This window comes from Piliocolobus tephrosceles, chromosome 14 (assembly GCF_002776525.5).
Source record: "Piliocolobus tephrosceles isolate RC106 chromosome 14, ASM277652v3, whole genome shotgun sequence".
Lineage (NCBI taxonomy): Eukaryota > Metazoa > Chordata > Mammalia > Primates > Cercopithecidae > Piliocolobus > Piliocolobus tephrosceles.
Genome location: NC_045447.1, coordinates 344,610 through 356,816, shown reverse-complemented (window position 1 = coordinate 356,816; position 12,207 = coordinate 344,610). Strand labels below are relative to the sequence as shown.

The following is a 12,207-nucleotide window of genomic DNA, read 5'->3' as shown; positions in this document are numbered from 1 at the left end:
TGTTCCCCTGCATCCCCGTGTGATGTCTTATTTAACATACGTGTTCCTCTGCATCCCTGTGTGATGTCTTATTTAACATATGTGTTCCTCTGCCTCCCTGTGTGATGTCTTATTGAACATACGTGTTCCTCTGCATGCTCCCCTGGTCTGCATTTCTCTGTACATTGGGAGTTAGCTTGGGACATTTTTCTTAGAGAACTAAAATATTACAGATGTGGTTGAAGTCTTCTGAATACAGTCCCCCAGTCAGATTCACTTCTCTTTCTCTTTTTTGTCCCTGTGGGAGCAGGTGTCCTGATTTGTGTTTGTCCTGCCAGGGCATGTGGGTGTGTGAACGTTCCACCTTTCGCTGTGTGTGTATCCATAAATAATGTAGCATGTGAGTGTGTCTGTGTATTCACACACAGATATGGGATTATTTCACAGCTAGCCTCTACCCCTCAACATTATTTTAAACATTTTTCCATGTTAATATGCACAGGCTTATTTCGTTTTACCTGCTCATTCATTTTGAACTGTAGAATCATATTCCATTGTGTGCATATGCCACAACTAATTTTTCTTCTCTTCTTGTGAAAGGCATTTTTATTTTCCTTTCTTACTGTTAGAAACAGGGATGCGAATGTGCCTGGGGTGTGGTTAGAAGTGGTTTCCTGGCCGGCGCGGTGGCTCAAGCCTGTAATCCCAGCACTTTGGGAGGCCGAGACGGGCGGATCACGAGGTCAGGAGATCGAGACCATCCTGGCTAACACGGTGAAACCCCGTCTCTACTAAAAAAAATACAAAAAACTAGCCGGGCGAGGTGGCGGGCGCCTGTAGTCCCAGCTATTCGGGAGGCTGAGGCAGGAGAATGGCGTAAACCCGGGAGGCGGAGCTTGCAGTGAGCTGAGATCCGGCCACTGCACTCCAGCCCGGGCGACAGAGCAAGACTCCGCCTCAAAAAAAAAAAAAAAAAAAAAAGTGGTTTCCTGAATCCTGGGGATGCTCATTTAAAAATTTCCTAGAAGTAGCCAATACTCTCCGAAGCGATTCTACAGTTCTTTCTTCCAACACATCACCAGGCTTTAACACTGTGTGCTAAACTAAGGATGTGAAGTGGCAGCTCTTTGTTACTTTAATCTGGATTTCTCTGATTGCCAATCATTTTGAGCATCTTCTTCCCCCTTGTAATTTGTTGATTTTTCTGATTGGTTATTTGTATATTTCATATGAATTTGTAGACATTTTTTCTACATTCAGAAAACCAATTCTTTTTCATTTTCTTTATGCTGTCTTTTTTTTTTTTTGAAACGGAGTCTCACTCTGTCGCCCAGGCTGGAGTGCAGTGGAGTGATCTCGGCTCACTGAAAGCTCCGCCTCCCGGGTTCACGCCATTCTCCTGCCTCAGCCTCCCGAGTAGCTGGGACCACAGGCGCCCGCCACCTCGCCCGGCTAATTTGTATTTTTAGTAGAGATGGGGTTTCACCCTGTTAACCAAGATGGTCTCGATCTCCTGACCTCATGATCCGGCCACCTTGGCCTCCCAAAGTGCTGGGATTACAGGCGTGAGCCACCGCGCCCGGCTATGCTGTCTTTTATGGTATGGCTTAATTTTATTGTAGTCACATTTATTAATCTATTGCTTTAGTCTCAAGTCATCTTTCCTTACCACACCATCACAGAGCTGTTCTCTTGTATTTTTTTGCGGCTTTTTTTTTTTTGAGACGGAGTCTCACTTTGTCGCCCAGGCTGGAGTGCCGTGGTGCCATCTCGGCTCACTGCAAGCTCCGCCTCCCGGGTTCACGCCATTCTCCTGCCTCAGCCTCCCAGTAGCTGGGACTACAGGCGCCCGCCACCTCGCCTGGCTAATTTTTTGTATTTTTAGTAGAGACGGGGTTTCACCGTGTTAGCCAGGATGGTCTCGATCTCCTGACCTCATGATCCGCCCGCCTCGGCCTCCCAAAGTGCTGGGATTACAGGCGTGAGCCACCGTGCCCGGCCTTTTTTGCGGCTTTAAAGTTTGCTTTCCATGCTTAGGTCTTTGATACACCTGGAATGTATTTGCAATTGGTACTCCCTCTTTTTGCCTATGGGTGACCTGGTTTTCCAACATCGTTTGGCGGCTGCTCCACCCTTTCTCCCTGATTTGGAATGGTGCCACTGCCTTTGTCAAACACCAGGTTTCATGCGTCAGGCCTGTTTGTGGCTCTTCATCTGCCCCATGCCTTCCCTGTCCATTCCCCAGAGTATTAATTATTTTAGCTTCACAGTCAGTCTTGGGGACTGAAGCAAGAGCTGATCTCCCGGTCGCTTGACTGTTCATGGCCCTTGGCTTGTCCATATGGATGTAAAGATGAGCTTGTTAAGTTCCACCATGGCTCTGCTGAAGTCTTTTTAAAAAACAGCTTTTCCGAGGCCGGGCACGGTGGCTCACACCTGTAATCCCAGCACTTTGGGAGGCCGAAGCGGGTGGATCATCTGAGGTCAGGAGTTCAAGACCAACCTGGCCAACATGGTGAAACCCCACCTGTACTAAAGATACAAAAATTAGCCGGGTGTGGTGGCACACGCCTGTAATCCCAGCTGCTCTGGAGGCTGAGGCAGGAGAATCACTTGAATCCAGGAGGTGGAGGTTACAGTGAACCAAGATGGCGCCACTGTATTCCAGCCTCTGTGACAGAGTGAGACTCTGTCTCAAAAAAAATAAAACAGGCTTTAATGAGATATAACTTAGCACAGCATACAATTTTCCCATTTGAAGTGTACAAGTCAGTGGTTTTGGCATATTAAATTTTTAATTTTTAAAAATTGTGGTAAAATATGTATAACATGAAGTTTTCTGTTTTAACCTTTTTTTTTTTTTGGGACAGAGTTTCGCTCTTGTTGCCCAGGCTGGAGTGCAATGGTGTGATCTCAGCTCACCGCAACCTCTGCCTTCCGGGTTCCAGCGATTCTCCCGCCTCAGCCTCCTGAGTAGCTGGGATTACAGGCATGCGCCACCATGTCCGGCTAATTTTGTATTTTTAGTAGAGTCGGGGTTTCTCCATGTTGGTCAGGCTTGTCTCAAACTCCCGACCTCAGGTGATCCACCCGCCCTGGCCTCCCAAAATGTTGGGATGACAGGCGTGAGCCACTGCGCCCGGCCTTGCAATTTCCAAATTTTGTATTGCTCCAAACAGAAACTTAGTACCTATTAAGCAATAACTCCCCACTTCCCTTCCTTCAGCCTTGGGTTAGCGCTAATTTACTTATTGTGTCTATGAATTTGCCTATTCCAGGTACCTCATGTAAGTGGGATCGTGCGTTATTTGCCCTTTTGTGTCTGGATTATTTCACTTAGTATAATGTTACCCAAGTTCATCCATGCGGCAGCAAATGCAGCATTAGAGCTTCGTGCCTTTTGTGGAGGAGAATAGTTGTTCACGTGCGTGCACCACATCGTGTGCACACATTCTTCAGGCGATATACATTTGTGTTCTTCCCGTCTTCCAGTTATTGTGAGTGACGCTGCTATGAGCGTTGGTGTATGAGTATCTGATTGAGTCCTGCTTTCAATTCTTGTGGATATATAGCTAGAAGGGGAATTGCTGGATCATATGTTAATTCTATGTTTAACATTTTTTTTTCATTTTTAGTTTTTTTTGAGACGGAGTCTCACTCTGTGGTCCAGGCTGGAGTGCAGTGGCACGATCTCAGCTCACTGCAACTTCCACCTCTCGAGTTCAAGCGATTCTTGTGCCTCAGCCTCCCAAGTGGTGGGGATTACAGGCCCCCATCACCAGGCCAGGCTAATTTTTGTGTTTTTTTTTTTTTTTTTTTTCTGAGACGGGGTCTTGCTCTGTCACCCAGGCTGGAGTGCAGTGGCGCGATCTCAGCTCACTGCAAGCTCCGCCTCCTGGGTTCCTGCCATTCTCCTGCCTCAGCCTCCCGAGTAGCTGGGACTACAGGCGCCCGCCACCTTGCCTGGCTATTTTTTTGTATTTTTTTTTAGTAGACGGGGTTTCACCATGTTAGCCAGGATGGTCTTGATCTCCTGACCTCGTGATCTGCCCGTCTCGGCCTCCCAAAGTGCTGGGATTACAGGCGTGAGCCACCGCGCCGGGCAATTTTTGTGTTTTTAGTAGAGACGGGGTTTCACCATGTTGGCTAGGCTGGTTTCGAACTCCTGACCTCAGGTGATCTGCCTGCTTAGGCCTCCCAAAGGGTTGGGATTACAAGCGTGAGCCACTGCGCCCAACCTATGTTTAAGTTTTTGAATAACCTTTAAATTATTTTCCACAGTGGCTGCACCGGTGTACACTCACAGCAACAACACACGAGGGTTCCGATTTCTCCACATCCTTGCCAACATTTGTTATTTTCTGTTTATTTTTGATAATAGCTACTTTTTTTTTTTTTTTTGGAGATGGAGTCTTGCTCTGTTACCCATGCTGGAGTGCAGTGCCATGATCTTCGCTCACTGCAACCTCTGCCTCCTGGGTTTAAGCAATTCTCACGCCTCAGCCTCCTGAGTTGTTGGGATTACAGGCGCCCATCACCACGCCTGGCTAATTTTTGTATTTTTAGTAGAGACGGCATTTCACTGTGTTGGCCAGGCTGGTTTTGAACTCCTGACCTCAGGTGATCCGCATGCTTCGGCCTCCCAAGGTGTTGGAATTACAGGTGTGAGCCACCGCACCCGGCCAATAATAGCTATCTTAGTGGGTATGAAGTGGTATTTCATTGTGGTTTTGATGTTTACTTCAAATGATTGAAGTAAACATCAAAATCCTAATGATTAGTGATGTTGAGCGTCTTTTCATGCACCTGTCGGCCATTTGTGTATCTTCTTTGGAAGAATGTTCATTCAAGTCCTTTGCCCATTTTAAAATTGAGTTGTTTTTGTTGTTGTTGAGTTGTAGGAGTGTTTTTGTTTTCTGGATATTAATCCCTTATTAGATACATGATTTGCAGATACTTTCTCCCATTCTGTAGGGTTCTTTTCACTTTTTGCTAGTGTCCTCTGATGCAGCAGCCCTCAACCTTTATGGCTCCAAGGACTGGTTTCATGGAAGACAATTTTTCCACAGACCAGAGGTCAGGGCAATGGTTTTGGGATGATTCAAGTGCGTTATTACTTTTATTGTGCGCTTGATTTCTATTATTGTTACATTGTGATATATGATGAAATAATTACACAACTCTCCATAATATAGAGTCAGTGGGAGCCCCGAGATTATTGTCCTGCAACTAGACGGTCCCATCTGGGGGTGATGGGTCAGTGACAGATCATCAGGCGTTAGATTCTCATGAGTAGCCGCAGCCGAGATCCCTCACATGTGCAGTTCACAACAGGGTTCGTGCTCCTATGAGAATCTCATACCACGGCCGATCTGACAGTGGGTGGAGCTCAGGCAGTAACGCTCGCCCGCTGCCACCTCCTGCAGAGTGGCCTGATTCCTAACAGGCCACAGAGCAGTACTGGTCTGTGGCCTGAGGGTTGGGGACCCTTGCTCTGATGCACAAAACTTTTTACTTTTGGTGAAGTTCAATTTAATCTATTTTTTCTTTTATCGCCTGTGCTCTTGGTGTCATATCTGAGAAATTATTGCCCAATCCAATGTTATGAATATTTCCCTCTATGTTTCTCCTAAGAGTTTTCTAGTCTTTTCTCTCATATTTAGATCTTTGATCCATTTTGAGTTGCTTTCTGTATTTGGTGTAAGGTAAGGGTCGAACTTTATTCTGCTTGGTTGTTGAAAAGATCATTCTTTCTCCGCTTAATGGCCTTGGTCCCTTTGTTGAAAACCAGTTGACATATATGTGAGGGTTTATTTCTGGGTTATTATTCTATTCCGTTGATCTAGCTAGTTTTACATTTTCTACCTTTTCTACTTGTTTTTGTTTAATAGTTTACCGTTTTTATCCAAACAAAATTCCTCTTTCAATAGTTGATCCTGTTGAATGTCTTCTATAGCATTGGGCTTCCTCAGGTAACTTGGAATTTTGGTTTGAATAGAAGGCTTTTTATTGTCCTTTTTAAAAAATTTCATTATATTTATCTTTTATCTATCTATCTATCCAGCTATTTGAGATGGAGTCTTGCTCTGTTGCCCAGGCTGGAGTGCAATGGCGCAATCTCGGCTCACTTCAACCTCTGCCTCCCAGGCTCAAGCAATTCTCCTGCCTCAGCCTCCCAAGTAGCTGGAATTACAGGCACGTGCTTTTGTGCTCAGCTAGTTTTTGTATTTTTTTTTTTTTTTTGGAGAGACGGGGTTTCACCATGTTGGTCAGGCTGGTCTCGAACTCCTGACCTCAGGGGATCCACCTGCCTTGGCCTCCCAAAGTGCTGGGATTACAGGCGTGAGCCACTGTGCCCGGCCGATATTTATCTTATTTTTGACTCCCAGCTCTGTTGCAGATTTTGTCTGTCACTGCTATGTGTTTGGAGCAGGTGGTCTCAAAGCCTTCACCAAGAATCCTGGATGTGCTTTAGAGGCAGAGCCAGCAGGATTGTTGGTGAACTGGATGTGGCATATGAGTGAAGGACCGGAGTCAGGGATGAAGCTTCAGGTTTGGTTTAAACAATCGGTGACTGGTGCGATCCACGGAGGGGAACAAACGGGAAGGAGCAGGACTGGAAGTAAGAATAGAAAGTTTCTTAGTCATTGTGATGTAACAACTCTGAACTTTAGAAAAAAGGTACATGTTTTATACTTATGTTAAAGTGAAAAAAAAGAATTCTTTAGTTATGTAATGTTTCATATGCTTTTTAAAATACCCATATGGGACTGTTAAAAAGGCAGTTGGATATATGAGCCTAGAACTCCAGGTCTGGGTTGAAGATGTACATTTGGGAATAATAGACATACATGATATTCAAAGCCATTGGGAAGCTCCTATATGGATGAGGCTTGGCACACCCCAGTTTTGAATCTCTGGCAGAGAAGGCAAAGCTGGCAAAAGAAACTAAGAAGGAGCCCCCAGGGAGTGGGAGGAAAACAGGAGAGAGTTGACCTGAGGCAAGAGACCACACCCTTTAAAGGAGACTTGACTGTTAGAATTGGTAAGAGGAAGGCTTGACGTAGCATTTCAGTGGAGAGGTGGGTGAGAGCCTGGCTGGAGAAAGCTAATGAGAGACCGCGAGGTAAGGAAGTGGAGAGACCGAGGATTGACACCATCCGTGAGTCCTCATGGGAAGGGAACAGAGAAATGCTCTGTGGTAGAAGGCAGATACGGGATCTTTAGTTTTGTTCTTAAGATGGGAGATACTGGCCGGGCGCGGTGGCTCAAGCCTGTAATCCCAGCACTTTGGGAGGCCGAGACGGGCAGATCACGAGGTCAGGAGATCGAGACCATCCTGGCTAACATGGTGAAACCCCGTCTCTACTAAAAAATACAAAAAACTAGCCGGGCGAGGTGGCGGGTACCTGTAGAGGTGGCGGGTACCTGTAGTCCCAGCTACTCGGGAGGCTGAGCCAGGAGAATGGCGTAAACCCGGGAGGCGGAGCTTGCAGTGAGCTGAAATCCGGCCACTGCGCTCCAGCCCGGGCGACAGAGCGAGACTCCGTGTCAAAAAGAAAAAAAAAAAAAAGATGGGAGATACTAAGATAGGTTTTTATGCTGATAGAGCTGACCACAGTGGCTTCCTCATTCCACCTTCCCAATACCCCACTTCCACGTCTTCCTGAGATAAGGGAAAGAATGGTGGTATTTGGGGGTCAGTTCAGCAGTCCCTCAGGCTCCATCCTGCTCCTGCTCTCAGTCACCACTGCCTCTCAGAAGGCAGCTTGAAGTGCAGCTGGGGTTGGTTTGGGGATATGGGTTAGGTTTAAACTCAATTGGTGGACAGATTTCCTGCCATGCCAGGGGCCAAGTGTCTATTTAGAGATGGTGCCTTTGAACTAGAGGTTTAGTCATGTGGGTGATTGTGAACATTCCTGTGACGGTTTCTGGATTCAGTTCCTGCCTCCTCTCACCTGGCAAGCCGCTCTGTGCTGGCCCTGTGGTTGGACAGTGTGGGGACACAGGATCCCGGTGGTGGGAAGAGTGTCCTCTTCCAGACTCACTGTGGAAACCTTTACTTCCCTTCTTCTCCTTGTTCCTGCCAGGATCCTCGCCACGGCTGGAACGGACTTCGACCTGCGAACACTGAGGGCTGTGCGTGTGCTGAGGCCCCTAAAGCTGGTGTCTGGGATTCCAAGTGAGTCCAGCGAAGATTGGCCCAAGCCTGCCTGGAACAACAACCTCCTCTCCTACCCTCACCATGGACATGGCCATGGCTACAGTTTGGCTTTGGTGACTCTGAGCATGCTCCTTTTGACCCCAGGGAACCAGGCAGGAGGAAGGGAGGAGCAGGCCTTGTTTGGCCTGTCCCACCCTCCATGAAAGCCCATAGGGTGATGCTGTTATTTGACCCTGACCTGGCTTCCCGAGATGGAAGCTTTGTTCCTTCTCACGTACTCTGTCACATTTCATCACTTTGCTTCTTTTACTGAGGTTAAAGAATGGATGAGAGGTTGACCAAGGTGGTGGGGAAGGATGCCTGAGAAAATGTGCAAAGGCTGCAAAGGGCCACTTGTCTCTTGGCTCAGTCTTGGCAGAGTCACTGGGGACTGAGGCCAACCTTAAGACATGCTCCTGAAGTGGGCTGCCCACAGAGCCTGCCATGAGCAGGAGGATGGCCAGGGTGACATCGTGAGCCAGTGACCACCTGGACCCCTACTCCTTCTGCCCAGTGGAAGTCTGGTGTTAGGTTTACCTAAGGGCCTGAGTGGACATGGAACTAGTGCTTTATCCTCCAGAGGCCACTGAGGGAAGACTGGTGATTGGCTCCCTGTTCTGCCCTGAGACCCTGCCAGGCAAGGGTTCTGGCCCATATCCAAGTGCTGGGGCCAGGCTGCAAGGGGAGGAGTCAAGGGTTACAGGCTCCTCTGCCCAGTTCCTCACATGCTGTATAGCCAGTGGCAGAACATTGCCAGGGGCAGGTCTTTTTGCCTCACTTTCTCCCAAGGAGTTGGGTCTGTTAGGAATCTCCCCCAAGATCCCCTGCTCTTCTCTCCCAGGATCCCCTGCTCTTCCCTCCCAGGGTCCCCTCCTCTTAGCTCCCAGCATTCTCTGCTCCTCCATCCCAGGATCCCCTGCTCTTCCCTCCCAGGATCCCCTGTTCTTTCCTCTCAGGATATCCTCTGATTCGGCTCTTCCTTCTCAGGATTTCATTCTCTTTCAGGATTCTCTGTTCTTGCCCCACCCTGAGCCCCACTCCCCACCTCAGACTTCATAACTTGACACCCACACATCCCACTCCTCTGCCTACTTAGGGACACTTCTCAGTCAACTTCTCTCTAGGACCTTATGCTTTGTCCCTAGGACTCTCAGCTCTGCCCTACACAAGCACTCTCTGCCCCTCTGCGCCTTAAGGGGCTTTAGTTCTGTCCTTTGACCTTGCAAGCACTCACCGCTTAGCACCTTGCTGCCCCCGCTAGGTTCCTGCTCTTCTGTCCATGCCCCCACCCAACTCCTTGCCCTACCCTGCCCACTTTGCTTCCTGACCTGCCCTGTTCTGGCTCCAGGTTTGCAGGTGGTGCTCAAGTCCATCATGAAGGCCATGGTTCCACTCCTGCAGATCGGGCTGCTTCTCTTCTTTGCCATCCTCATGTTTGCCATCATTGGCCTGGAGTTCTACATGGGCAAGTTCCACAAGGCCTGTTTCCCCAACAGCACAGGTGAGGCCAGGCAGCACCCTCCAGCACAGGCGAGTGCCACAGATGCGTTCATCCAGGAGATGGGCACTGTTCTGGGTGCTAGAGGGGCCTCCTTGGTGCCAGATGCATGAGGTGGAGCTGACATTCTAGTGGGGGACATAGACAATAGCCTGATAAACACAAGTAAATAAACAAACACAGAAATATAGTAATTATCGATTGTAGTAACTTTTGGGAAGAAAACAAAAAGGTATTTGAACTAGAATAATTTGGGGCCTACTTTACAGAGGGGCCCAGGAGGCCACTCTGCCAAGGTGACCGTTGAGCACCTTCTGAATGCAGGGAGATGGGAGCCGTGTGGCCACCTGAGCAGAACTTTTTTTTTTTTTTTTTTTGAGACGGAGTCTCGCTCTGTCGCCCAGGCTGGAGTGCAGTGGCCGGATCTCAGCTCACTGCAAGCTCCACCTCCCGGATTTACACCATTCTCCTGCCTCAGCCTCCCAAGTAGTGGGACTACAGCCGCCTGCCACCTCGCCCGGCTAGTTTCTTGTATTTTTTTTAGCAGAGACGGGGTTTCACCGTGTTAGCCAGGATGGTCTTGATCTCCTGACCTTGTGATCTGCCCGTCTCGGCCTCCCAAAGTGCTGGGATTATAGGCGTGAGCCACCATGCCCGGCCCTGAGCAGAACTTTAGTTACCAGGAGTATGAGGTGCAAAGGCCTATGGTGCAGAGCAGGGACAACGAGAGGAATCATGTGGGCTCCATGGCCCTGTCTTATTCTGAGAGAAACAGGAAGACAGTGGAGCACTTTGAGTGAGATGTGGCATCTTCTGATCATTCGTGCTGCTCTTGAGAGGCAAAGGCAGAAACGGAGTTGAGTAGACGATCTCAATCCAGCAGAGGTGATGGTGGCTGGGGCCAGGCTGGGTGTTGTGGTAGAGGTGGTTAAACTGGGTCAAATTATGGGTGTATTTGTAGGTAAAGCCAACAGAATTTTCTGAGAGTCTGTATATGGGGGTAAGAGAAAGAGAAGAGTTGAGGATGAAGCTAAGGTTTGTGGCTTGAACTACAAACTTATTAAAGGAGAAAACCCGGCCGGCGGTGGCTCACCTATAGTCCCAGAACTTTTAGAAAAAGGTTTTACTAGAATTTAGATCATTCATGATTTAAAAAAAAAAAAAACATTTAATTCAACTGTAAATAAAAGAGAATTTTCTTAAATTCCCACAGATTTCCTGCAAACATCATACCTCACTGTCAGCCTGGAGAGCTTTCCCTTTACCCTTTACAGTCAAGAACAAAGCAAGTCGCTTCTAGTCCACATAGCATTTGTAGTCATGGCCAGGTCATGAGACAAGAAAAAGAAGAAAAAGTTAAAAAAAAAAGAACCGGAAAGAAGGAGATGAAACTCATTGTTCCTAGTCTTCTTTACCGGCACTTATCAAGATATTTGGATGGAGAGGAATAAACTTAGGTAGTCAGTTTTGCCTTCTAAACCTGGGAGTATTTGCTTTCCATCTGAGGAACTCCTCAAAATTTCTCCTGTGTTGATAGATATTTTCATGTCGTTGTACTTTTTTTTTTTTTTTTTTTCATTTGAGACGGAGTCTCACTCTGTTACCCAGGCTGGAGTGCAGTGGTGCAATCTCGGCTCACTGCAGCCTCTGCCTCCCAGGTTCCAGCAATTCTCCTACCTCAGCCTCCTGAGTAACTGGGATTACAGGCGCGTGCCACCATGCCCGGCTAGTTTTTGTATTTTAGTAGAGACAGGATTTTACCATGTTGCCCAGGCTGGTCTTGAACTTCTGAGCTCAGGCAATCTGCCCACCTCAGCCTCCCAAAGTGCTGGGATTACAGGTGTGAGCCACCGTGCCCGGCCTACATTTTTAAAAAATATTTTTTTTCTGCCTTCATTGAGATTTTTGAGAGTGAAGGGGGTAAATGTGCTGCTTGCTGTCTTGTTCCAGAGATTAGCAGCGGTTTTCTGGTCTGTCTTTAACCCCTCTTTCTGTGATCCCTGGCTGCCTGCTAGGTTTCAGCACAGTAGAAGGATGTCCGCCCTGTAGGGTCAATGCAACGAGACCTGGGCCAGGAGGTCTCCAGCCACCCTCTGGGCACATCTCCATTTGGTTCCAGATCATCCTGCCTGACAGGCACCAGACTGCACAGTGGCTGAGTCCAGCTTGGGACTGGCCAAGGGCCTCAAGTCAAATCTGCGTGTCAGGAGGATCTTGCTGGCAGTTTGGCTGTGAGGGACAGGAACGGTCAGGGTGGTGGGAAGAATGGGAGGTTAGCAGTTTATTGTTTTTGGTTTTAAGACGAATGGGCTATGAGCCTGTTTAAGTGATGGTGGGCAGGTTCCAGTAGGGAGGGAGAAGCTGGCCGTTACTCCCTGAGCTGGTCGCTCCTGAGCTCAGGGGGGCAGTCAGAGGTGATGTGTGATGTAGGTTCGAGGAGGAATAGTGGGAAGTTGAGGGAGGGTTTCTGTTGGTACCTGGTTCCTGCCCACCTGCTGTGAGCTCTCCGGAGCCCAGGAATCCTGGT

General features: G+C 48.2%; 1 protein-coding gene across 3 annotated transcripts in view; it reads left to right on the top strand.

The window, feature by feature from the left end:
* Positions 1-12,207, top strand: part of CACNA1B (calcium voltage-gated channel subunit alpha1 B) — a 255,490-nt gene that overhangs the window by 26,079 nt on the left and 217,204 nt on the right. For all 3 annotated transcript variants that reach the window (XM_023227714.2, XM_031934108.1, XM_023227715.1), the window contains exons 4-5: positions 8,070-8,161; positions 9,531-9,683. In XM_023227714.2, coding sequence (XP_023083482.1) covers positions 8,070-8,161; positions 9,531-9,683 — 245 coding nt within the window. The remainder of the gene's footprint in view (positions 1-8,069; positions 8,162-9,530; positions 9,684-12,207) is intronic.